Below are 27,280 nucleotides of genomic sequence, written 5' to 3'. Positions count from 1 at the left end.
CTGGTTTCAAGATGTCACCTGGGATTTACAGCCTGCTAAGTATGATTAGGGATTAATTATGTTTAGGGACAGCCAGTTTGGTGTAGTGGTTAAGGTACCAAGCTAGAAACTGGGAGACCCTGAGTTCTAGTCCTGCCTTAGGCACGAAGCCAGCTGGGTGACTTTGGGCCAGTCATTCTTTCTCAGCTCTAGGAAGGAGGCCATAGCAAACCATTTCCAAAATCTTGCCAAGAAGCCTACAGGGACTTCCTTGTCCAGGCAGTCGCCAGGAGTCAACAGTGACTTGAAGTCCCCCCCCCCCAAAAAAAGTATGAGGAGGACCTTAATTTCTAGGAAATTCTGTGTTTGCTATTTAGGTATTTTGGTGTACTTCACATTGTTTATAAAAGCAAATATTTGCACTGTTGACTGGGAATTTATATAATTAGGAGATTTTCTGTATTAAAAAGAAAGGCACAAGATGCTATGATGAAATTTCCAGGGTCATCTAAACAGTAAATAAAGCCTATCCTTATGAATATAGTTCAGGTACAGTTCTAAGCCCAGTTACATTAAACAGGAAGGTTAAACATAAATAAAATTTCAAATGTAAAGTTTGACTGCATAATTTGGATATGATTAATTATGGCATTAGTCATATTTCTTTTCAAGAATACCTCTGAGTCCAATATACCCTAACCATATTCCTAGAAATTAAAAATGGTGGGTGGCTGCAATTAAAATTGCAAATATACTTACTGGCCCAAGAGAGGTTGGGGGACCCTGGTCTTCCAGATAATTATTTTGTTCCATGAAATAATGACCTGCCTCAACAATTTAACATTAGATGCATGAACCTGCCTTTCCAATGTTTTGAGCAGTACACAGCAAGAAAATTGCATCCAGTTGACAAGTACACCAACATCTTACCCCCATGGTTCTTTAATTAAGGTCTTAGACTAACTGTACAAACCTGAAGTAATTATCACTGAGGTTTTTCGAAACTGGAATTTTTAATTAAGGCTTGGTGTAACTGGTCTTTTTGTTTTAGTCTCACAATATAAACATATTTTTTTTAAGCTAAATGCAGTACCCAATATGGGAACTAAGTTTAAATAATAGTTTATTAAAGCAGTAATAATTTTAAAAAATCACTCTGAACTTGGTTTGTATGGCCAAACCATAGTTAAAAAATAGGAATGGATAACCTGTTGCCTTCTGCAGCTTCATGAAGTTTGAACATTTGGATGGTCCCTCTTAGCACCAGCACATGATCACTAACAAACTGTCCACTGCAGAATTATGATACATGTGTTTTTCCATGTTTAATTTAGCTATATTTTATTTAACTAATTTATGTGACATTCAGAACTCTAGTGGCTTGGGTTTACACAGCAGGATATTGTAGCTTTTATCAGAATAACAAAACCTGCATTGCAACCTTTCACTGCAAGTTCCATCCCATTGGGGCATACACCTGTCATCCCAACATTCATAGAGAAGGGGCAGGGCTTGCACTGTGACACCACTGCTTTCATTAGCCTTCCCTCTCTTGGGCTGCCCCCCTCCCCAATGCTGCTGCTAATACAATAGGATAAAATATGGTTGGCTCGTCTATGGCTCAGTGGTATATTCACATAAAATAGTTATTAATTTAATCATGGTTTATGGAACTAACCCCATTTCTGGCTTTGCATCCTGGCTGGGGAATTCTGGGAGTTGAAGTCCACGCATCTGAAAGTTGCCAAGGTTGAGAAGCACTGCACTAGGGTGAAATATTTTTAGCTAGCTTGTGATTTGGTGTGCTGTATGAACCCAGCCAAAGGAAGTTTCCACAACTTTCTGTAACTGAGATCAATAGTGTTTATATCTGCCTATGACTGGGTTGTTTTTGAGCTTATTCACTTCCCCTTTCAACCTTGTACATAACAGAAATTGGTGGCTGCCTTTGTGTTTCACAGGCTTTCCTTTGCAGAATCCTTGCCCTGGTTTTGAAAAGTAGCCCATTGCATCTGCAGTAGACTTTTGAATTCTGAGAAAGAAGAAAAGATCCAGGCTAAAGAAGTGGGCTTTCTTTGCCCTCTTAAACAGTTTCCCACAGCATCCTATTCAGCCCTTAGTAAGATACAAATGGTCCGAATCAGAACAAAGACAAGAAAAGGTGATTGTGGACAATGTGTTTGTAACTGTACAAGTGGAAAATGTGGTTTTACAAGAGAAGGAAATGTCTGGCCTAGGGGGTTATTCCAACACCCTTTAAGAGATGCTTTTTCCATTATAACACTTCATACTACAACACACTACGATAAATTCATATGAAGACACTGAAGACATTACTTTGCAGCAGAAATTGTCTGGTAATACTGTATGATGATCTTCTCAAACTCTTACCAATGGCTCCAGATGCTGAACCTTACACCCCCCAAAATATCTACATCAGCTCTTATTGTTCTACCAAATATGATACCACATATTTGTGAGCACTGAAGGCCATAATAAATATGGGTTAAATGCATATTTGCATTTAATATTTGCATTTAAAGGTGCAAATACTTAAAAATACAAAGAGCATCAGCTGGAAAGGATAATGTAATATGAGTGCAGAAGAAGTAGTATGTTTTTCACTGAATGAACCAATCACCTGTAAAGGCCCAAAATATTATTTTAAAAATTCCCATTTTCTATTCACAGGAGAAGCAAGCTAACCATAACCGATCAATCTCTCTGGAACACAACAGAATATTAGCAGAAGTAATTGCCTTCTGTTCCAGATGACTGGCTTTAATTAGGTTATGCCTGCTTTTACTTCAAAAATGTTGAATTTGAAAGCAAAATTGCTCCATGGCCTGTAGAATACCCTATTATGGGATAAAGTTACAGTGAAAACACCCACAGAGAATGGAATCTTATTAAGAAGGATATTATCCACCACAATATGAAGTTCAAACTAATGATTTCAAAACTATGTGAGAAATGAAAGTAACAGTTTGGAGTCTCAAGCAACCAGGTTCACATGAACAGAAGCCTCACAGAGTTGAGAATTTTGAAGGGCTGAATACAATAACTCCTCTAATGCTTAAATCAGCCTTTTTCAACCTGCTGCTATCCATGTGCATTGCATGATAATTTTAGTTAGCAACACTAGCTCAAAATTATGGGTACCGTAATCCTGTACATCTGAAGAGGACTGAAGGGGTAAACTGCTTTTTAACCTTCTATCATTTAAGTTGTAGGCAATTGGGAATGAATTATTGCTCCATCCTCATTTGCTCTAGGAAAGCATCTGTGTCATTCAGTTTCCACGTTCCTACATCTAGAAATCTTGTCCACCACTTTCCTACATGTGGGCATCTACTCAGTCATAAATGATACATAAACATACTACTTTAAAAATGATTTTTTAATGATGGCTGGTTTTCCATATTTTTAGGTTAGGTTAATTGTTGTTGTTGTTCAGTCGTTAAGTCATGTCCGACTCTTTGTGACCCCATGAACCATATCGCGCCAGGCCTTCCTGTCCTTCACTGCCTCCCTGAGTTTGCTCAGTTTCATGCTCATTGCTTCAGTGATGCTATCTAATCATCTCATCCTCTGCTGTCCTCTTCTCCTTTTGCCTTCAATCTTTCCCAGCATCAGGGTCTTTTCCAAAGAGATCTCTCTTCGCATTAGGTGACCAAAGTATCTGAGCTTGAGCTTCATTATCGATCCTTCCAATGAGCAATCAGGGTTGATTTCCTTTAAGATTGACTGGTTTGACCTCCTAGCAGTCCAGGGGACTCTTAAGAGTCTTCTCCAGCACCACAGTTCAAAGGCATCAATTCTTCGGCGCTCAGCCTTCTTTATGGTCCAACTCTCAGAGCCATACATTACTACTGGAAAAACCATAGCTTTGACTATGCAGATCTTTGTCAGCAAGGTGATGTCTCTGCTTTTTAATATGCTCTCTAGGTTTGCCATAGCTTTCCTCCCAAGGAGTGTCTTTTAATTTCATGGCTGCAGTCTCCGTCTGCAGTGATCTTGGAGCCCAAATTAATGAAGTCTGTTACTGCTTCCATTTCTACCCCTTCTATTTGCCAGGAATTGATGGGTCCAGATCCCATGATCTTAGTTTTTTTAACGTTGAATTTCAAGCCAGCTTTTGCACTCTCCTCTTTCACCCTCATCAAGAGGCTCTTTAGTTCTTCTTCACTTTCTGCCATTAAGGTGGTATCACCTGCATATCTGAGGTTGTTGATGTTACTTCCTGCAATCTTAATTCCAGCTTGTGATTAAAACCCATTCAAATGGATCTTAAATTAGTCATAACTAAGTTAAGTCTTTTGCGATCAAAATTAGTATCTGCATCTGTAGAAAATTATACAAAGGCTTTGATCTCAGACTAGTCTTCAGAATTTATGCTCCCACCCCCTGCAAAATATCACATTACAAACATAGTGTTTGCAAACTCCACCAGGTTCTTTTCTATTAGACTTACATTTAAAAATTTATAAATAAATAAATAAATAGGCTATCATGCTGCATACCAAAGCATGCTTTCACCATTATCTTTATGTACAGTCTTGTAAGTATCCTTAGAAAAAAATGATAACTTTGAAAGTATTTTGACCAGAAAAATGCAACCAAGGTGTACAGGACTTTATGGCGGCCAGAAGCAGGTAGAATTCTGAACAAATTCGTGAGCATCGATCACCATATAAAAAAGGAAGCTGTTCTTATATTTGAAAAGAATACATAGTAAGCATTCCATAGTGATTCATCAATTTCCCATGAATGGATAAAAATAGTACGAACTTATCTAGTACTACCTGTAATTTGATTTTAGGCTTTTTTTTTTTTTAAACTTCACAAAATACTACATATGCTCAGATTTTGTAACTATCAAGACCTGTAAATGCTTGCCAAATAATATGAGAAAATTAAGAGCAAAAGCTGAATCCAGATTTTTTTCTTGAATTTAAATTTCATTGAAATGCAAAACATGGTTTACGTTAGGTGCAATCCAACTCACACTTGAAAGTAATTCCCACTCAATTTGTTTATATTCTTTTGATAGGCACAGGATTGTAGTGTATTGTGTATTTTTGCACACTTTAAGGCATATTTTTGCACTGTGAAATTACTTCAAGTTATGCTTTCACTCACTGGAGGCTTGATTATCCCCAGCAGTAATCTAAAGAGTTGGTTAGGAGTTCCCTCCTACACTTAAGTATGGGATGGGGGATTGCACTATGCCGAGCAGTGAGCTCTTTAAAGGCCTGGCAGACCAGTGCTGTGCCACATGATAAAGAGCTATGTATTATCTGCATTCAGAATAAAAATTGTTGTTGTTGTTGTTCAATCGTTAAGTCGTGTCCGACTCTTCGTGATCCCATGAACCATATTGGGCCAGGCCTTCCTGTCCTTCACTGCCTCCCTGAGTTTGCTCAGTTTCATCCTCACTGCTTCAGTGATGCTATCTAACCATCTCATCCTCTGCCGTCCTCTTCTCCTTTTGCCTTCAATCTTTCCCAGCATCAGGGTCTTTTCCAAAGACTCCTCTCTTCGCAGAATAAAAATGGACAAAGTTAATTGTAACACCTTTTGTAGATTTTTGGTTCAGTCCAGACCTCCTGACTGGAGACTGGACTGAAGTCAAATGCTCTTCCTGTGTCTTACTCTGGCTATAATCTGGGGGAGATGGGCAGAATATAAATTTAATAAAAAATAAAAAATAATAAAAATAATAAGCAGTCCTATGGCTGGAATTATGTATATTCCTAGAAGATAAACGTGCCAATATACCAAAAAGAATTAATGTCAAGATTGCCACTGGAGGGTGGTATTGTTCCATGAAAGGATCCAAGAAGGCTCTAAATCTCTGGCAGTCATTTTTCAAGTACTTCAGATTTGTAGGATATACAGAAGTCACTCACCTGCCTTAACTCTCACCAGTATTTATGAAAGCATCTATTGAAGGTGGTAAATATGTATAAACATATACATATAAAATATATGTTATAAATTATGAATATAAGTGCAACAGTTGAAGAGTTCACTTAGTCCCCCATTGCCCATTCACTATCATCAACTATTTTTTATCCATGTTCTACCATATTTTCTTTTTTAAAAAAAAATGTTAAACAAATGAGATGGGAAATTGACATGCAGCAAACCAAAATATCAGCTCAAGCATTTCTTTCTTTAAAAGGACACCTCTGGTTCCCACATGCATTCTTAGAAAACAAAAATGGCAAGTGGCAACACATTACTTTGTTAGAAAATATTCTCACCTGAAAAAAAAGGTAGTCAGCATCCTAGAAGGTGAGGAACATCCTGACCCATTTGCCTTCTAGTGAATGAGTGTTCTGTGATCAACCTTACCCAGAAGGTCCCACTCCCACAAGTCCAAAGGGGCTTCTTGGGGTAAAAATGCTGGTTACCAAATGGCACATCTACTTTATATGAATCTGATGGCACAGTGGATTCTAACTGCAAAGCTGACCATGGGATGTTGCTATGGTAGCACTTTCTCCTAATTCTAGATAGATGGGACTGGCTGTGACTATGCAGTTGGGGAAGGGGTATAGCTTTGATTAGCAGAATGTTTTAACAGTAATGTCCTTCATTCCAGCTGGGGTGGGATAAAAAAGACAGTAGCATGCTTTTCAGCTTACACTTAAAAACTGCAAAAGTTGGGGCCAGCCTGGGAGGTGCAGAAGTTGTTGCCAACTAAATTGTTAACCGCCTATTACATTGTACCAACGTTGCCTTAGAAACAGGAGGCATTTGTTATGGGCCAAGCAGAATCATATAGTGCTTATGTACTTTGGCCTCACATTGTTAGCAACACTAATATATTGTTATGATTTATGTTGGGAATGTTTTAGGGTGACATAGCCTTTCTAAATTTGGTGCATTCTAAATGCATTGGCATCACAATTTCCAACACAGTTCATGACCACTAGATGGTAGCAAAGAGACACAGAATATTTTAACATCCGAATTTTTGCAGATTGGATAACATTCATTTATTAGATTTACATCCTGCCTTTTCTCCATGGTCTTAAACTGGCTTTATTTTTTTCCTAAATAGCAATAATCCTATGAGGTAGATTGGACTGCAGGTGAATGATCAGCCCAGAGTTAGCCACTAAACTTCTATGTCTGAAGGTGGACTGTTACTAGTCCAACACTTTAATCACTACATCCTTTTGACCTTTAGAAGTCCTAAAGAAGTTAATTACAGGTTTAATTTGGTTTGGATCATACTTCATTTAGGAAAATAAAGGCAAGTTTATTTAATCACAAATTAAATAAGGTTTATAACATCACAATGTTGATATAATTGTCAGTGAGCTGGTTTGAGATGTTTCATTATTACACAGTTTTATTGGATTTAATTTGTCCAACTATGCATTTACATGTACCTAAGCAAGTTCTGAGCATGAAAGCAAGTAATCAAAAGGAAACAATAATTTAGGCCCATATATTAGTGCAAAGATAAATTATGCAATAAACAGGAATCTGCATGTACTTCTACTTTTTGTACATAATTCAGAGCCTTGTCTTGTACAAATCATAACTGCAGAATTCATATTATGCCAAACCATATTCTGATGTCATACTGATGAATTCTGGGGCATGCATAATGTTTCTTTATTCCAAAATCCCCCATTCCATCAATATGATGTGCAAATTCACCCATGTGGTTTAATTTAGGTTTGTTTGTTGTATAACTGACCAAGGTGGATTATGATTTAGCATGAGCAAATAAACCTTGGTACTGAGGACCCCAAGGATTGCAGGGAGTGGAATAGCATGCAGCTGTACAGGACTGATTTTTTTTTAACATTCAGGGATTGTGGTTTTTGTTTTTAGAGCTTACTGTAGTTTTCAGGTATATCTCTCCAAACCATTTCCAACAATTAGGGTTGCAGGGGATTTGGGAGTTGCAACTTGGCCCCTCCTGGTTTCACGAGGTATGTAGCCAACTGGATATTACACAAATATCCAATTGGCAAAATGTATGGATCCTGCTACAGGTTATTTCAATCATCTGAGCAAAAAATCTTGTAGGTATGAGCCATTATCCACATCAGCTTTTGTGCCATAATCAATGCATTAGCCTTTAAGGTGCCACAGGACCACCTGTGCCACAGATGTCTCCCCAAACCAACGAAATAGATTGATTTCTTGATCACAGCCAGAGTTAGTGTCCGGAAGCAGGCCCCGTGGAGGGCCTTACACGACCCGTTTCTGACAGGGGGCAAGCCAGGGGCTCCGCTGCGTTTGCCTTCCTTGCGAGCAGCCAAGAGCTCGCAACGGGCAGCCGGGGAATGCCAAGCTCGGACCACCGCGCGAGCCCCATTCCCTCAGCCTACCCACCCGCGCGGCGTACCTCCTCGCCTGCCCCTCCTTCGGGGCCACGACTGAGGGCAAAGCCAAAGCAGGAAGCTTCAGCCGCGGCTCCAACCGCGCCTGCTCGCTGGCCTCGAGCATGCTCAGCGGGCGCAGCCATGCCTTTTGCGGCAGCGGGGGCCGGAGCCGACGCGCCGCGCTCGGTTTCTCCGGGGCGCTGAGCGGCCCAGAAAGCGCCTCGAGGCGAGCTCAAGGCGGTGAGCGGCGGGGCGGGGACGGCACTCCCGCGCCGGGGACTGGGATGTGTCCGCGGTCACCCCGGGAGGCGGAAGAAGCGGGTGCGACGCTGGAGGACGCGGGCGGCGGAGCAGCCTTCTCCAGCTTCGTGCTCCGCGAGGGGTGTGGACTACAACTCCCACGATTCCCTGTCAGAGGTGCTGGTTGAGAATTGTGGGAGTTGTAGGCCAAAGCGCCTAGGGGGCGCCCGGTTGGAGGAGCACGGATACCATCTGGGGTACTCCCGGCGGCTCTGTTAAGGGGGACGGTAGGAAGAGCCTCTTCTTGTTCCCGCAGCTGGGAGGGCGATTGCCTTGAGCCCGCTCTTCTCCAGCGCTGCGTAGCTTGTTATTGCAAGATGGTGAACAGGCTGAATCCGGAATAGTTGCTTCAACTTTTCCTCTTCCCCCACCTGTCCTTTTCTTACTCCTTTTCCTTCCGCTTCTCGTGGAGTTTGGATTATTTTGCCTCTGATTTAAACCAGTTGTGTCGGGAGGTTAGGCCCTAAAAGGATTGCATCAGCAGCTTCTTTGAAGCCCGAGTGCTCTGCAAGTTTGCGGCGTGTGGCATCTGAAGATACTCCTTTATTTTCCGGTATTAGTTATCATTATCAGCCCTTTCTGGAACGTGCTAGGTGGTTAAGCTGTGCTCCTAGAGCGCAGTCGTTGCGCTGTTGGGTTTTATAAATCATATCGAAGGATTATTTATTCACTGGCACGAGGCGCATTGTGTAATTGAGAAGCAAGCTGTCCCCTGCAACCAGTATAAATCCATTAAGGCCATTCACAACCTGGCCTGGCCTGGCCGGGTTTACTGGTGGCTCCAGGAGTAAGAGTTTGACGCATCTTGTGTGTTGCAGAGGGCTGGTCAATACTTTGGCTGTAAAAGCCCCCTTTGATTTCAAATCCAAATTGAGCTCTACCTGGAGATGGACAGGTATCAGCTTTTTATCGATTAAATGGCCATTTTTTTCTCTGAATAGTAACAAAAATATGCATCTCTCTCCTTTTTCTGTATATTATTATTGTACACATAATACAGCATGGGTTAAAATTCTTAGACATTAGGAGAATGTGGAGCTTTGCTATAGCTTGCAGAGCTGACATTTGGCACTCAGTATCTTCAATATAAGTTTCTAATTTTCCACTTCCTCTTTTAAGAGTATATTATGGGAAACCAGCTTGTAAAATCCATGAGTCTTGACCATGGTGAGCCCAAACGACATTTTCATATCAGACAGTACTTAGCTAGGAATGCAGAGACAGATCTGAGGGCAGCAGAGGATCCCATGTGAAATGCATGCGCTCAGTTCAGGAAGCCAGTGATGTAGCCTTCGTATCCTGTGTTAATTTCATCTCTTTGGGATGAACCACTTCTGAACTATGGAGACTGTTTCCAATACAGGTCTAAGACCAGTTGTAGTCTGACATATATAGCATTATAAATTTAATATATCAAAAATGGAAATCAAATAACAATGTTAATGCTCCCAGTTTTATCAATACTGTCTTAGGTAATTAGACTTTGTAGTTTAATTTGAAAATATTCAATCCATGATTTGGGATTGGTATGTTTTGTCCTTCCCACTATTTTGTATAAAGGAATATCATGTAGCTAACAAGTTAATAAAGTTTGTGTCGTTCCCTTCGTATGTGACAGAAATAAAACAGATGAGAGTTCTGGCCAATCTGTACAGTTCTGACAAACTACCACATCTCAAAGTATGTAATAAATACCTAAATTTATATATATAAATTATATTTTTATAGATCTTATTGCTAAATTTACATTAATCAGGAAGAAAACCTGAATTTATAATGTGCTATTGGATATTTAATGTTATAAAAGTCACTCCCCAGAATAATTGTTAGCAGTAAGTGTTTTGTTATGCAAGATTATTTTTTAATGAGATCTGAGTTCAGTGTGAACCACTAAGGAACAAATTAATAAAATATAGAATTTATATAGAATTTAAATCTTGTCAAATCTTAATAGCAAAACATGGCCTAGGTAATGATTCACTTTTGAACATTTTATTTTTTAAAAATGGGATTAAATGGGACTTTTTCCTTTATTATGTACTTTGAAAATTGTGACAATTTATGAAAAAAAGTGGACATTTAAAATGTCAGGCATGTACACATGAATAAACAGTGAGTATTAAAAATATGATTGGCTCAAAAGTTTTAGAAGTTTTTCTTTTTTTCATTAAGAAAATAAAGTGAAGATTTCCTGCCTGCGATCTTCTCTGCCCATTCACGTTGTTGTTATTGTTATTTATTAAATTTGTATGCTGCCTGGCTCTCAATGACTCTGGGCTTTCTTCTCTAAAGCAACTCTTGAATTTGGAATTAAATAGTTTGCAGGATTTAGCTAACTCAGCTCATCTTAGCTTGCAGAGTCATCCAATATCACTACAGGGGCATTGCTGATGTAAAAAAACAGCACAATATATATGATTCCTGAGAGAACTGCAATACAAGGGGTAGAGTTTTTCTGTTCTTCTGCTCTAGATAAAGCCTATTATTTTCCAGTGCTCAGACAATCATTAGGATTGTCCTGGTCCTAGAAATACTGTATGTTATATATACTCATTAGAATACTTAACAAGTACCTAACTTTATTTACTTAAATATATTAAAAACTACATAATTATTTGTAAATATGACAATACTAGAAGCAACATTGTTGCTTTGGATAGGTAATGTTCATATCCTTTGTTGTGTTTTATACATAAGTGTGCCATTCAAAAATTGGCTTTAACTAATGTTTAATTGTGAGAAATGAGTTCTACATATTGTGGGTAAGAATGCAGAAGTGATTTGCCACTGTTATATCTTGTCAATCTAGCCTATAGTCCTGGTACTTTCTGGTGGCCATGAGACTTTGTTAGCTTTCTGAGATCACCCAAGGTCATCAATGGGTGATTTTCAAAGTGGGATGAGTAACACATCTTTTAATACCAATTTTTGATTGCTGCCTCAGTCCACACTATAACATAATTCTTGCTGAAAAATTCAGGGAGAGACAGATTCAGATGTGGTGTGGAGGGAAATACTTCAAATAAATTCAAAATGGTAATTTCAATATCTCTTCTTTGGTATTCAGATCACAAGCACACTTTGGTTGGATTCATGTGACATTAGACCATAATGTGATTTATTTAATTTTGCTTAGCATGTTGTGTGATCCCAGTCACTTACAGCTTACCTGGCAAGTCAGGGTTAAGCAAATTATATCTTATTGTAAGATGTAAACGAATCCCTTCTATTTGTGTCAGACAATTTATTTTCATTCTATGTTCTCTCTTTGTCTCAGTGGCTCATACTTAATTTAAGATCTAGAGTAGCTTTTCCCAATTTAGGGACTGCAGTAGTTACTGGCTGCTGAGGAGTGTGGTAATCTATCGCCATCTGTGGGCCAGTGGCCAGGAAAGGCCATTGTAAATTTAACAATGCTACAACTTTGCATCTGAGCATTTTTATGGATTCATTAATAAAAATCCAGAAATAGAGGCATTCTGGATGGAAAATATGGGGCAGACTAATTTTTCCTCAAATTTTGATAAATAGTATGTTGTCTTCCAGAAAGTGAAGGATGCCTAAGAAGAAGACAGGTGCGCGCAAGAAAGCTGAAAGTCGGAAAGAACGGGAAAAGCAAATTAGAGCTTCAAGGGCTAACATTGACTTGGCCAAACATCCCTGCAATGCTTCAATGGTAACATTTAGTTCTTTAAGCTCTTTCAGTGACAAATGTCTGATAAAATAAAATGATAAACAGAATGGTAAAAGTCATCTCCTTCCCTTGTCCTGCCCAGGAGGATGGTTGGGTTGAATATTTTCAAATTCTGTTGCACTAAAGAGAGCAAGTGTGCAATCTTACAAAACTTACTAATGTTAACAGATAAGAAAAGTACATTTGTTCTAAAACCCATTACAGTAAAGAAAGCATATCCTTTTACCTTCTCTTGCAAGGTTTCTGGTATATGGAGGACTTGGGAGGGAAAAATATGAGGGATCCAGGCTTCATTTCCCTAAACGAAAAGATGTATCTGGGGATGTTCAGACCCAAACCTATCTCGATCCATATTCCAGACTGATTTTTGGATTACTCAGCCTTATACTAAACAGATATTGTAGGAATCATCCAGAAGATACCTGATAAGCTCAGTCAAGATCTGATTGGTCAGTTTCAGCTGCTATCCCTGGACACTCTTCCAGCCCTTTAGAAAAGTTTGGAAAGGAGTCTGTCCTTCTCTAGAACTGCCTTTAGTCCTCTAAAGTTTTAGTAATTGTTGTAAAGCTCACAAGTGGTGGCTGTGGTATCTGCTCCTTCATACAGTGTATGTATGAATGAAAAGAGGTCTAGCAGCCCTTCTAGATTGTTGCAAAAGATTAGTGGCAATAAAAAATGTTTGAACCCTGAAATTGTGAATGCTTCAGTAAAAACTTGTATCTTTTGCACATGCAAAGCCTGTGTGCTCTTCTTGTAGCAAGACTGACCTTTGCGGTGTGCTTTTTGAACTGCTGATGATCAGTAGAAATGAAACAACTGTGAAATGCACTCGGTATAAAAAGTTAGTCCAGGTCCTATCAGAGTAATGAATGGTATAGAAAGATCATAGATAACAGACACTTTGGCTCTGCTGTATTATTGCCTCCCCAAAGTATAATGTACAATCCATTACAAATTGCCACTAATTTGCCAACACTAAAATGGTGATATAAAAAAAAAACCCTCTTTCTTTCTTTTACAGGAATGTGACAAATGTCAAAGGTAAACATTCATTTTCGGTATTTTAAGTACAGTTTTAAATACATTTTGTTTAGTTATTTGTTTCATCCTTTTTTGTCTGTTTTAACAGGCGGCAGAAAAATAGAGCTTTTTGCTACTTTTGTAACTCTACTCAAAAATTACCCATTTGTGCACAGTGTGGTAAGTGTGCTCTGTTTAAAGTTTTGATTACTGGGTTGCGACAATAGATTTCTGCTTGTGGCTAGTTTCTTGTCTTCTGATCTGATATTTCACACGTGATCATACTTTTATTCTTTTGCTTCTTTAATTATTGTGGTATGAGATACTTGAGTTAAGACAGAGCTAATTCCAGTGCCTGGCAGCAGGTTGGAGGTGTATGTGCATATAGAGGTGGGCAGGTCCACACAATTGTTTTCCCGTTGCATCATATGGGTATTTGGAGTTTTCCTCAGTGCAGTAACACCTTCAGTAGCCTGCTAAGCAAAGGAGCACCAAGAGTGAGAAGCCATGATGTATGGTGGAAGTGACAGAGGCATCCATGGCAGGAGGAACAAGAAGTTCCCAAGTCTGCAGATGGCCTGCCAGCTAATCCAGAGTTAGGACATAGTTCCTAAGCAACGTCATCTTATTAAAAGAAATAGAGAATTTAGCAAAACAGGAAAGGAATCTTTCTACTGATCTTGGCAGGGTATGATTTGGAATGGGGAAAGGGTTATGCCACCTTCTGGCTGCTCCTTCTCTGCTGCAAAGCTTTTCTTCTTCCTGAACTGGTTTCCCTTTATTTTCCTCCTTTTATTCCCTATTAGGCAACTCAGAAGGGGCTTTCTCCATTGTGAAACATGGAGTTGTAGGTTTATGGTGCACCTTCTTGGCTAGCAGTTTAGGCTACATTGTGCATATTTTATTTCTTTTTCTTCCTTCCTTTCTTTCTTTGCATCATTGAATCTCCATTTCTTGGTGAAAAAGACCAGTCCATCAGGAGAACATACTGGCAACAACTTTCTAGCTCCCACGATCTGCAATTGCCACTATAAGAACCAGAGAGCTTCTTTTCCCGGGTTCTTTTATTCAGAGCATAAAGTGTCATGTGATTGTTAGAATTTAAATTCTGCTTCTAAAATCTCTTTCATTTGCATCTGAGGTAGAATTATTTATTTTATTTTATTTGCATTCTTATTAAGAGCAGCTTGCATATGGCAGAAGAGGCAAAAATCAGAAAGAGTTCTAGTTTGCATAACATACCACCAAATGTATCATCCTTAGCTAAGCTCTACATTGCAACCACACTCGTTCTGACCCACTTGACAGATGGTCAACTAATGGATTTAGACCAGGCATTCAGGAGACTGAACTACTCACCAACAAGTTCAGTAGACAAATCAGTAGAGCATATTGATTCCTAGTGGGGAACCTATTAAAAAGTAGACCACAAAAACAGAACGCTTCTGGTTGTCACATACAGCTCAGACCACTCAAACACAATATTAATGTTTCAGCCCTTACTGGACGGTAACACTAAGCTTTCTCACACAAGATTAGAGGTGCTTCACATGCTCTTCCTCTAATGTGATATATGCTGTCATCTGTCAGCAGTGCCCTTCTGAATTCTATGAATGACACCACAGGCCAGTCTTTGCACAAAAGAATTAATGGACACAAGTTTGACATCAGGACTCAAAACAAGGACAACATAATACAGTGATACCTCGGGATACGAACTTAATGCGTTCCATGACTCTGGGTGTATCCCGAGTTGGTCGTCCCCATAGGGTTCAATGTAAATCTGGTTAATCCGTTCCGCCCTCTGAATTTGGTCGCACCCCGAAGCAAATTTTCCCATAAGGTTCAGTGTAATTACCGTTAATCCATTCTGGCATCCGCGGACCACGCGTCAGGGGCGGGAAAAAGGCCGGGTGCCGCGCGGCGGGAGAATGGCCGGGTGCGGTGCGGCGCAGCGGGAGAACGGCCAGGTGCGGCGCGGCAGGAGAACGGCCGGGCGCAGTGCGGCAGGAGAACAGCTGGTGCGGCGTGGCGGGAGAACGGCCGGGCGCGGCGGGGCGGGAGAATGGCCGGGCGCGGTGCGGCGTGGTGGGGTGGGAGAACGGCCAGGCACGGCGGGGCGGGAGAACAGCCGGGCGCCGCGCCGCGCAGTGGGAAAACGGCCGCAGACCACATGTCGGGCGGAAAAATGGCCGCGGACCACGTGTCAGGGCAGAAAAATGACCGTACCCCGAGGCGGAGTTCGCACATCGAGGTAAATTTTTGCAGCCGGAGCTGGTCGTAACCCGAAAAGTTCGTTAGTAGAGGCGTTCGTATCCCGAGGTACCACTGTACCAGAGCATTTCAACCTGCCAGGACAGTCCATTGCCAAACTCAGAGTGACCATTTTGGAAAAACAGATTTAACAGCATGATTGAGCGAGAGATTGCTGACCTCACATACATCAAAAGGTTTCAGGCTATCTTAAAATGTCTCAATAAATTCGGGCAGGGGGACACACTACAGTTGTTAATTGATAAGGTACTTGTATTCTGTCTCAAATGTAACCTGTATCTGCATAAAAAACCAGTCATTTTCTCCACCTACCCCCCGCCTTTGAATCCTATATCAGTCTAGCCACTCTGCATCTGATGAAGTGAGCTGCAGCTCAGGAAAGCTTATGCCTTTTAATAAAACTTGTTAGTTGGAAAAAAGTGCTACAGACTCCTGATTTTCATCTAGCAAGAAGAAGAAGAAAGGATGCCTCCGAGGTTGATTCCATTTGTGGTTTATATATCCCAAGTTTTAAAAGAAAAAAAAAAAGGAAACATTCTTTCCCAAAATTATTAATTTGATATGTAGATAAAAACAACTAAAAGTTCATAGAATTAATTGAAATGTATTAATTGGATGGCACTATTAGTCCTTAACATCTTTAATATGTATTTTTATTTACTTTGTAACAGGAAAGACAAAATGTATGATGAAATCCTCAGACTGTGTCATAAAACATGCTGGTGTGTACAGTACTGGGCTTGCAATGGTGGTATGTATCTGGCTAGGATTTATGCTGGGTAAACTAATTACTGCAGAAGGGACTTGTTTGGCAGCATTAATGTCCTGTGTGTAGCAAAATTTAGGAATTGGAATATTTGGATGGGTATCTGAACATGTGTAAATCTCAACTCAATTCAATTAAGTTTAGAATGGATTGGATTGTGCCCACCATATGAAAATTAACATATTGGCTTTGAGAGCATGGGATCTTAAAATGGAAGGAGAAGCAAAACTGAATAGATGGATTTCTGTATGTTTCCTTCCCTTGGGTAGGATCTTGGGATTTAGGACCCAAAGTGATTGGTGGGAAACTGGCCTGATATAAAGCCTGTTTCTTCCCATTTTTGTAACACATTCAGTTTAGGTAGGCAGTGTAGGAGGGTTGATTCATCAAGGTAAAGTTATCGGGCTGTTAGTGTGCTCTGGGGCTTTCATTTGGACTAACAGTATTAATCCATGATTCATCTCCAGTGGAAGCCCTTCTTGTTTGGTGCTCTGGTTTCTCTTCAGATTGTATGACTCTTTCACCTTGTTTGATGGCTTTGTGTCAGGAATGGGAAGTAGAGTTCATACTGAATCATGGGTGCACTTGAAGTTTGACAATTTAACTGTAAGAACAAAAAATACATTGGTAATGGCATGTTGTTCTTGGGGATTCACTGTCTCAGGGAATGCATGTTTAGTCAAGCTAAATGTCTTTCATTAGAAGTCAGCCATGGCTTATAATAAATGTGTTATTTATTCTTTCACAGGGGGCAATATGTGATTTCTGTGAAGCTTGGGTTTGCCATGGCAGAAAATGTTTGAGCACCCATGCCTGCATCTGTCCTCTGGCTGATGCAGAATGCATTGAATGTGAGAGGGGTGTCTGGGATCATGGTGAGTTGTTTTCTGGTGAGAGGGAGCTAAACTAATGTAAATTATCTGACTTGTATTCTTGCAATTTCTCTATCTGTTCCTTTCTTAATTGTGTACCTGTATATGTGTGTGTATATATACGTGCGTACCCACACACTTTTCAGGATAATGTACTATGGTGAAATTGATTGCAGTCCATGAAACTTATGCAGTAACATTTTAAACCTTTCAGGTGCCACAAGAGTTTTTATTATGACTTTCTATTAATTTTGTTATATTTTTATGTATATTTAAAAGAAATTTACAAATGTATATTTATAGACATTGAATTATATTCAATTTTATACAGTTATCTGGTAAACACATTGTTGAACACAACGTGACTTGAGTTAACATACAGTACATGGTAAATAAAGTGTAATGTCATTTTTTGTATTTTCTTCATGGATAAGCTCAGATTTTCTTAGTTTTGAGTTTTCATAGTCTCTGGTAGGATACGCTGCAGAAGGGTTTTGACCACTTTGTATTCTTTTCACTGAATCTTCCAGGAGGCAGGATATTTAGCTGCTCTTTTTGCCATAATTTCCTTTGTGAAGATGATCAGTTTGAGCATCAAGCCAGCTGCCAAGTCCTAGAAGCTGAAACCTTTAAATGTAAGCTACTGCCCTAATGGCCTTGTTATCAAATTGAACAAGCTTTTAACTGTTTCTGTGATTTAGCTCAAATCCAAAAGGCAGTTCAGTAATGAATTTCAAGGTGATAATTTACAAAGGTAATTACTCAAAGCGGAGACAGGCTTTGTAGCTGTAGTTTATGGAATGAGCATGTAGCCTGCCCTCCCCCACTGTATGAGTCTACACACTACATTAAGACAGGTTTGTTTAATTGTGATTTGTGTAGTAAGCTATAATGGCTAGAGATATGCAACACCCAAAGGCAACAACTGCATAATGGCTCAATGTCCTGAAGTCCCAGAGCTGAAATCATTCTACCATAATGATTGAAACTCAGCAAGCATGATTCCCCACCTTTTTGTGGTAAGAAACTTATAAAAACAAATGCTAAAAAAAGCCTCCTAACCTTTCAGTACAAAAAAAAACCCACTCAGAACATTTTGTCCCCAGGGCCTTGCTCTCTGTGGTCCTTTGTTTCACCCAAAATATGAGTGCAGGCCTTGTCCACCCAAACTGTTAGCTTAGCACAGTGTGTTAATCAAGCCAGTATTTTACAGTATGAAGTAGAAGATCAGTGGCCCTGCTACTTTTATGACTGAAAGCAGTTTCTGATATAATGTCATGTTCTCTACATCAGTGTTCCTCAACCTAGCTGGCTGGGGAGTTCTGGGAGTTGAAGTCCACACATCTTCAAGCTGCCAAGGTTGAGGAACACTGCTCTACATTATTAAAACAAAAATGAAACAAAGTTGTGTACACAATACCCGAGTTTGGGAAGTAGTGTTTAAAGAAAACCTGCAAAAAGAAGTTTAAACTGACAACCAAACCTTAACAAAACTGTATATATAACAAGCCTCTATTTGCAGATTCTGGTCTTGGAATCTTTGGTTAAAGCGAGAGTAGGTCACCTTTTTATAAAGGCTGTAGTTTCTGTCTAGGAGGCCATGTTCAAGCACAAGTACCCACTTCATGTGGGTCTAATAAAAAAATTGTACTAAGCCATTAAATGGTTTATTTCATTTTGGCTTAGCAAATTATGTGAACCTGTGGTGGTTTGTAAACCATGGTTTATGAATGCCATGTGGTCTAAGTTTAACATTGTTTAAAAATTGAGTAGTTTGCTATACTATTCCATTATTATTTTAAAACTATCGAATTTTTTTCTTTTTCTGTTTTTAGTTTTTGCTGCTTTTTTGAACCTTTGTTACATCTGTTTTGTTCATTGCTCCACTTATTTTTGTTTACATACTATTATGTACTGTGGATGTTTATTCATGGCGTATACTGGGAGTCCTTAGGGATCAGAGAAGTATGCAGAATCAATCAATCACTGCCATTACAGCCTTACATTCAGTTGCCAGCATATTGTCACTGGGAACTGAATGGTGTGTAATATCCTGAATCAGGACGTGTCCCTGGATTTACTATATTTAGATGATTTTCCAGTACATCAGTACATGCAAGGACTAGTGCAGCTTGTGACTGGTAGTGTATGTGGGCACTCCTTGCCCAAGCACCAGGTTTATGACCATCATTCCTTTTGTATATCTCGTCCAGTATTGCCTGAATTTTTCCATCACCCTCACATCTCCTGTCATTCAGTCCAGGGCTTCTTTTTTGTCCCTGCACAAACAGCATGTCTAGAAGTTGGACAAGTTGGGGATGGGGCAATGCAATGTTGCCTATGCTTTGTTGGGCAGCTCCTCCCATCAGGTGCGTTTGGGTGTTTTAGACCAAGACTCCTGCAATTTGGGGCCAAAATGAAGCTGCTCCAGGTGCCTCATTAAAAATCCCCATTTCCTCTCATAGGCTAAGGCTAAGCGTTCAGTTTCATTGTACTTTTCTGAGGGAGAGCCTAAGGCTATCAATTGAACTAAAGAGTTGACCTTGATTTAAAAGGCAAAAAGAAAAAAGGGCAAAGCAACAAAAAATCTCATCATTCAGCTGTGCCTTTTATCTTACCTATTAGGTGTTTCCTGCAATCGACTTGGGCAGCATTCATGTCTCCGCTGTAAGGTACAAGCAAAAACATTTTCAAGTAAATGTATCACATTTAGTATTCTCATGCTTTAAACCTGCTGGCAGTTCTCGTCATTCCTTTTTCATAATACATTAAAAAATGCTTTTTGGTTTTTTTAAAAAATGGTCTGTGTCCTGTTTCCATTGTGCTTTGATTAAAGTAACTTCCATGCTGTGATTAAAGTTTCCATGCTGAAACTTTCCCTCCAGTCACCCTAAAACACCAGTGCCTGTGCTCACTCATTGTTCTGGCCACAATCTGCTGGCTTCCTTTCATTCAAAGCATTGTATGTTTTCATCTCAACCCGGATACTTTCTGTACCAGTCTGCTTCTTACCAGTATTGCAAAATCATACCTCATTATGCTGTATCTCCTCATTTTTTGCACCTATTACCCTTCAGGGAATCTTGGTAACTGAATTATTTCATTGTCTTCAGGCAATCATACTGCTCTGGGATTTGCCAGCTATTGGGAAGTGATGTGATTTCCTGCAGGGTGGTTCTCTTCATTTGTGGCTGCAATGCCATGGCAGCGTCAGCATTTGTCAATGGTGCCAGAATGAATGTACATGGCATCAGTATTTAGATATGTGCAATTGTTTGATGGGAGAAAGGTGTCACTGATCTCTATTCTGTGTATGTTTTTAGTCTTCTGGAATGTCATTATTCTTTTGTTACTGATTCAAAAGATCAATTGTGCCAACGATAGTGCAGCCCTATACTTATTTAGCAGAATTCAGTGGAGTTCTCTTATTGGAAGAAACATGTAGCCACTGGGAAGGGCCAAATGGCAGCTAGGATCTTTATGACAATAATATCAAGGACTTTAGACCCACTACCATTTGTTCACATCTCAGCTATAGTGGGGCCTGGTATAAAAGCATCCAAAGTACATAAACTACAGAGTGGCTGGATTTATGTTAAACCAATAATGTGGTTTGCTTGATTTACACTTAGCTGGTTGTATGAATTTAGCTTTTGTAGCTTGTGTAGCATGATTTATGGCTTGGTATATTGTATGAACGTAGCTAATTAGGATTAAAAAAAATAATAAAAATCTATAGATAGTACAGTGTATGAACCTAGTTGCATCTCAAGGAGGCTAGACTACACTCTGAATTTCTTGCTCTCTTCACTTGAGCTTGAATAATAGTAAGCCAAACTTGCTCTTATGAAGAGTTATTGTTATTGGTGGTGAGGGGGAAAAGAAGCCTGGCCCTAGGCCTCACCTCACTCTTTATAGGGTGCCACAGGACTCAACTCTCTCCCTGCTCCTATTTAACATCTACATAAAACTGCTGGGTGAGGTCATCCATTGGGTATGCTGATGATATTCAGTTGCACTTCTCTGCCCAGGACTGGCCAAGTGTTGCTATGAAGGTGCTTTCCTAGTACATGGAGGTTGTATGAGTCTGGATGGGGAAGAACCTGCTCTACCCTGACAAGACTAAGTGGCTATGAGTCTTTGCCCCCCACCCCTATTATATAGTGATTTGCTATCTTTAACTTTGGCTGAGGTGACACTCCCTAGTCAGAGTTGGTACACAATCTGGGGGTTCTAGACTCATGGCTCTTGCTTGAAGAGTAGGTGAGAGCCATGGCCAGGAGAGACTTTGCACAAATACATCTTATACGCTAATTGTGCCCTTTCCTAGATTGAGAGGCACTATTCATGGTCATTCATGCCTTAGTCACTTTCCAGTTGGACTATTGTAGCATACTCTACATGGGGCTGCCCTGCAGCAGCAAGGGCAGTATTGGGCACATCACACTATGCCTGTGTAACACCACTGTAGCGTGGCTCCCAATAGGCTTCCAGGTGCTAATTATCAACCATACATGGTATGAGGCAGGTTACTTGTAGCACTGCCTGTCCACAATGTCCACTAGATCTGGCAGGGTTGGCATACTTCAAGTCCTCTCAGTGAAACCTGGTAGGGCCTTGGAAGTGGGCCTTCTTTGTCATGGTGCCTGCCTTATGGAACAGCCTCCCTCCAGAGATGCAGATGGCCCTTGCCCTGGCCCTGTGGCCTTCAGGAAAACAGTGAAGACCTGGAGGATGTTAATGGAGCTAGCATGGGTGGTTATTTATGGATGTGAGTTTTATTGGGACCTCAGTACTGTTTTTCATTTCAGTAGGTTTTTAAATAATTGTATTGTTGTTGTTTTTTTACTCTCATTGGCCACCCAGAGTTCCTTCTAATAGTTAGGCAGCCATATCAATTTGTTTAAACAAACAAACCTTGGTTAAGCAAATCATGGCTTTGGATAATGCATGAACCAGGTCAAAGGACTCGTGGCCACTGATTTATGTTTTCATTAGCATCTACAGTATATTCAGCTGTGAATTGCTTTGCTTTCTCCATGATGGCAGAAGAGGAATTATTAGTGACTTAGTATCTGTACAACTTGAAAAGTCCTTTGCTGTAAAATATAGGATATATACAAACCTTTTAATAACTAAGAGATTCAGATCTTTGAGGAACTGGAATAATGCACATTGAGAAGAGGTAACGGTGTTTGGAGCTCTTTAGCTTAGGGAAAAAAGCAGGTAGAATAAAGATTTGTAAAAACATGTGTGGTTCAAAGAAAGTGGACAGAGAAACTTTTTTTTTTCCTTCTCTAAATATTAGAGACTGGATTCATCCATTGAAGCTGAAGAGTGGAAGAGTCAGATACCTGTAAAAGAACATATTTGTTCACACAGGGCAGAGTACCCCCATCCTTTTTTAACTGATAGGAATAATTGAAAATTTGAGAACATGAATAGAAGCTTACTAGCTTCTTGCCATTTCAATTTTTTATACTGTCTGTGTTTACATATTTCTGCATTTATATTCTTTTAGAGAGATCGTCTAATCAATGTTTTCTTTTAGGGTAAATATATATTGTTTATAAATTATACCTGCAGGCTTGTTTCTGTGATGATCATACACGAAGCAAGGTTTTCAAACAAGAAAAGGGAAGAGAGCCTCCATGTCCAAAGTGTGGGCATGAAACGCAGCAAACCAAGGACCTGAGCATGTCAAGTAAGTTTGCCTTCCAAGATTCGTACTTTCCACATCCAGTAGAATGGGAATAACGATGTACTGTCAATTGGTTGAGAATGCTTCTTCTGAATTTAAAAAGATAGTTTTCAAACTTTTTGTCTTAAGCAAAGATCTTGTCAAACCTTTCTATTTCTATTACAGTACAGGTAGTCCTGGTTTAAGGACCACTCATTCAACGACCATTTGAACTTACAACTGTGCTGAACGAGTGGTACTTAAAACCAGTCCTCAAACTTACAGCTGTCGCAGCATCCCTGTAGTCATGTGATCGTGATTCACGACCTTCCCTGCTGGTTTCCAACAAGCAAAGTCAGTGGGGAAGCCAGCAGGAAGTTGCAAGTCACGGTCATGTGAGGTCCTTGCCTAATGATCCACTTAGTCTTCACTCAGCGATGGCAACCAGGACTGCCGGAACTGCCGTCACTAAGTGGCACAGTCACTTGTTTTTTCAACTTATGACCGTGTTGCTTAACAACAGAGTTTCTAGGCCCAAGTGGCATCATTAAGTGAGGACTACCTGTACATCAATTCTTTAACTGAGTTCTTCTAAATTTTTGGTGCATCCATGATACTCTATAGAAGGTGTTATGAGGTAAATTTTTGTGGTTTTCTATGGAATACCCAATATCTACTGCACTTTCCTTGATATGTAGATAAGCAAAATGGAAACTTCTCTGTTTTTCTCCCTTTCTTTCTTCAGCTCGGTCTCTGAGATTTGGCCGTCAGACAGGAGGCGAAGAAGCTGATGGGGCTTCTGGTTATGATGCCTATTGGAAAAATCTTTCAGCTGGCAAAGGTGTTGATACTGGAGATCACGATGAAGAATATGATGATTATGAAGCAGAGGATGATGAAGATGATGACAATGAGGAAGGAGGGAGAGATTCGGAATCAGAGACAACTGATATGTTCAGCAACTTGAATTTAGGAAGGACCTATGCTAGTGGCTATGCACACTATGAAGAGCCTGCTGACTAAGGCTGCTGTCCTTAGCACACTTAGCAAGAACTAAGTCCCCTTGAACCTAGTGGTACTTACCTTATGGGTAAGGTCTATGCTTAGGTCTAGTTCTAGGCCATGCTTAGGAAGGAACTAACTGAGAGGATCTCTGTATGTGCTTAGTGAAATTTATGTGTGGCATTGGTATAACAGAATGAGGCTTTTGAATAGGGAAGCTTATTAGGCACCAAAGAAATGGAGCAGTTGGGTGAGGCCAAGGAAAGATTTAGATGGTTCAATGGAGCATCCTGTTTGTACGTTCACATGAGATCAGGGGGCTTAATATTCTTTCTGCCATTCAGGACAAAAGTGTGAAGAGATAAAGGCAATATTTGTTTCCATGCAGTCATCAGATATGAAGTTCTTTAGCAATTCTGGTGGTTGGTTTTGGCATCATGCTCCATAAATTAAGAAAATCAGTGGCAATAGGCATCTACAGTTTTTCTGTATCAAAAGTTATCTCCTGTCATGTGCAAATGATTTTTTCCATAAATATTGATCCAGCTTTGGCAATGGGGAAATGCTTGCTGCAAGCTATTGTAGTTGAATATATAAATTGAAATTAAATTTACTTTGGTAGTTTGTGTCAGCAAGGCTGATCAATATATTTTCTTGCAATTACCTTCTGTAACATTATCAGTTCTTGCCATTTTGACATGCTATAAATTAATTGGAAGTTTTCAGCTACCTGTGACCTAAATAAACTTTTGATTTTCTATTTATCGCCATAAAGCTGACATTGCGTCTTATTTAAATATAGTCAGTCATATTCTCATTCTGTATTCTTATATTTTGCTGCAAGAGAGTAGAGAATCCATGGATATAAGATAGGGAGCTCTCAAAGTAGTAAAAGAGTGAAAAGCAAGAGAGTGGAACAGAACCTAAGTATATATTTGGTATGGATAAGCTTGAAGATGTATGGACTTCAACTCCCAGAATTCCCCAGCTAGCCCTGGGGAATTCTGGGAGTTGGTCTGCATATCTTCAAGTTGCCGAGGTTGACAAACACTGGTCTAGGTTTTTGGTTGGCTTTTTAGGAGGAGATTAACAAGTTCAAAAGAGATGCATAATCCATTTAAAATATTGGGATTAAGGCACCTATCAATTTTATCAATTTTATAAGGGCCAAAACATACCAGTGCTATTGCAGCTGAACATTAGTGGGGTGAACCTGAGGTACGATGAAGACTGGGGATTGCTACTGGCCCATGATTTATCTCTGCTTTAAGGTCTGTGTTACTTAGAACTGACATTCAATGTAACTTCCTCAAGTCTGTTTGTTTAAGCCCCCAAACCTGTCTAAAACCTGTGAAATGTGGCTTCTTCAATAATGTAAGTGCTAATAAGGAGATTGAATAATAATTAAATCTGTCATTAGAGACTATGGAACCCACTAAATTCATATGAAAATCTATATGAAAATAGCCAATGTTCAATTAGCCTCAGAGTTCACTCACAAGTTAAACGTGTCATAGTCGACCATTTCTGGGACTGATTTCAAAGCTGTTTCTCTTCAATGAAAGATGTGCTTTCTGCTAACCATAACAACAAGGACTGGATGAATAGTGCTTTGAGTAGGAAAGACATACCTCATGTCTTGTATGGAACAAGGCGCTAGGTTCAACAGGTAGACGGTCAACCCAGTTAGTTAAAGCATCAAAATAAGTCCCTGGAAGGAGCAAAAGTTCTGATCCTGGAAAACAACTATGTTTCAGATTAGAAAAGACTTTGCTTGCCAAGGTCACCTGGAATGAAACCTGCATCAGTTTGTTAAACCAAATAATATGCTGAGAACTGTAAACAAATACAGTTTGTCATAAGGAAAAAGGTAATAATTTTAGGTATTTAAAGATATTTAAAGATTTGCAGATATTTTGCAGCTTGTTTTTGTTATTAAGTCAATCATAAATCTTACACAATTTAGGTCTTAGGGAGATGTTTAATTCACAGTGAGCAAAGAAGTCATTTTGCTAGGATTTCCACAGTTTTTATCAGGCGGAGATGGTGGTATCGGAGATCTATTTCAGCAGCAAGAGTTGCAGATTTGGACCAGGAGTGAAATGGGAGCTGCTGTTGAGGAAGGTTTTGTCCTACTTGCTGAGCTAGCTGGTTTATCATTTATGTGATAACAGCTAGGTTTGGTCAATCTGCCAATTATGCCCCTTCCTGGACCAGGAGGCACTGAAGACAGTGACATAGGCCATTCAAAAAGGAAGATTTGGATCCGGACAACAACAGATACTATTTCAATATTGGATCATTCTTATGGATATTTCTTTTATATGAGTAACTGTATGTTGTCTAGAGTTGTGTGAGCAAGTGTTATACAAATGTTTTCTAATATATTCCATCAGCAGTGGGAGATCAATGGTGTCAACATCACTGGCATGACCAGGCAATTAAAGTCCTGCCTATTTTTACTATGCATTACATGGACTTTGATTGCCAGTTGCTAATGCCAATATGATTGAAGAGCAAAGGAGACATGATGGAGTATAATTGCAAAAGGCAAAGAACAGCCACTTACACAGTTCTTCATTATGATACTAGATCTCAAGGTAACTACTGTATATTCTTCTAATACAGGAAGTCCTTGATTTATGACCACAATTAGGACCAGAACTTCCATCGCTAAGCAAAGCAGTCATTAAGTGAGTCATACTTGATTTTATGACCTTGTTTGCCGTGGTTGTTAAGCAAATCTGGTTTCTCCCATTGTACAATGCTTGTTGGAAGCCCCCTGGGAAAGTTGCAAATGGTGATCATGTGACCCTGGTACACTGCAACTGTTGTAAATACATGCTGGCTGCCAGGTGCTCAAATTTTGATCATGTGACCATGGGGATTCTGCAACAGTCATAAGTGCGAGGACTAGTTGTAAATCACTTTTATCACCACTGTCGTAACTTCGAATGGTCGTTAAACGAATGGTCACAACTCAAGGACTACCTGTATTGGCATTCATTTTAATCAGTTGAACAGTGGTTTCAAATTTAGTTTTATTTATCCAGCACTTTTAAAAAAAAAATTACCAAATTGTTGCAGCAACATTGATAAATGCAACACCTCATTCAATAGCTGGCACTTTATGGTCTATACCGCAGTGATGTAAAATAGGGATAGCCTAAGGAATTACAGCATCTGTATATCAGTGAGCAAATCAGTCCCAATCAGCTCCCAGCACCTAAGGATGCATTTCCTTTTTTGTTCCTGATTTGATGTAAATCAGTAATGCAGATGGCTTTGCAAAATCTTCCACAGCTTGGTACTGTTCATACATATAGGAACTACCATCCC

General features: G+C 39.7%; 1 protein-coding gene across 4 annotated transcripts; it reads left to right on the top strand.

The window, feature by feature from the left end:
* The first annotated feature begins 8,422 nt into the window (after positions 1 to 8,422).
* On the top strand, positions 8,423 to 24,715 carry NOAZFP (nucleolar atypical zinc finger). Of its 4 annotated transcripts, none has more exons than XM_088132828.1 (10): positions 8,441 to 8,573; positions 12,180 to 12,309; positions 13,349 to 13,368; positions 13,457 to 13,527; positions 16,293 to 16,372; positions 17,136 to 17,262; positions 17,790 to 17,894; positions 19,885 to 19,931; positions 22,846 to 22,963; positions 23,685 to 24,715. In XM_088132828.1, exons 2-10 carry the CDS (start codon positions 12,190 to 12,192, stop codon positions 23,960 to 23,962), a joined length of 966 nt encoding a protein of 321 aa, XP_087988954.1. In that variant the 5' UTR covers positions 8,441 to 8,573; positions 12,180 to 12,189; the 3' UTR covers positions 23,963 to 24,715. The 4 variants fall into 4 exon arrangements, with proteins under 4 accessions (XP_087988953.1, XP_087988954.1, XP_087988956.1 ...); XM_088132830.1 differs by lacking the exon at positions 8,441 to 8,573 and adding an exon at positions 8,707 to 8,860; XM_088132829.1 differs by lacking the exon at positions 8,441 to 8,573 and adding an exon at positions 8,887 to 9,186.
* Positions 24,716 to 27,280: the final 2,565 nt, after the last annotated feature.

This window comes from Python bivittatus, unplaced genomic scaffold (assembly GCF_059951505.1).
Source record: "Python bivittatus isolate LINGU-HERP-01145 unplaced genomic scaffold, Pbiv_v1 ctg000070_np1212, whole genome shotgun sequence".
NCBI classification, from domain to species: Eukaryota; Metazoa; Chordata; class Lepidosauria; order Squamata; family Pythonidae; genus Python; species Python bivittatus.
This window is presented reverse-complemented; position numbering and strand designations above follow the sequence as displayed.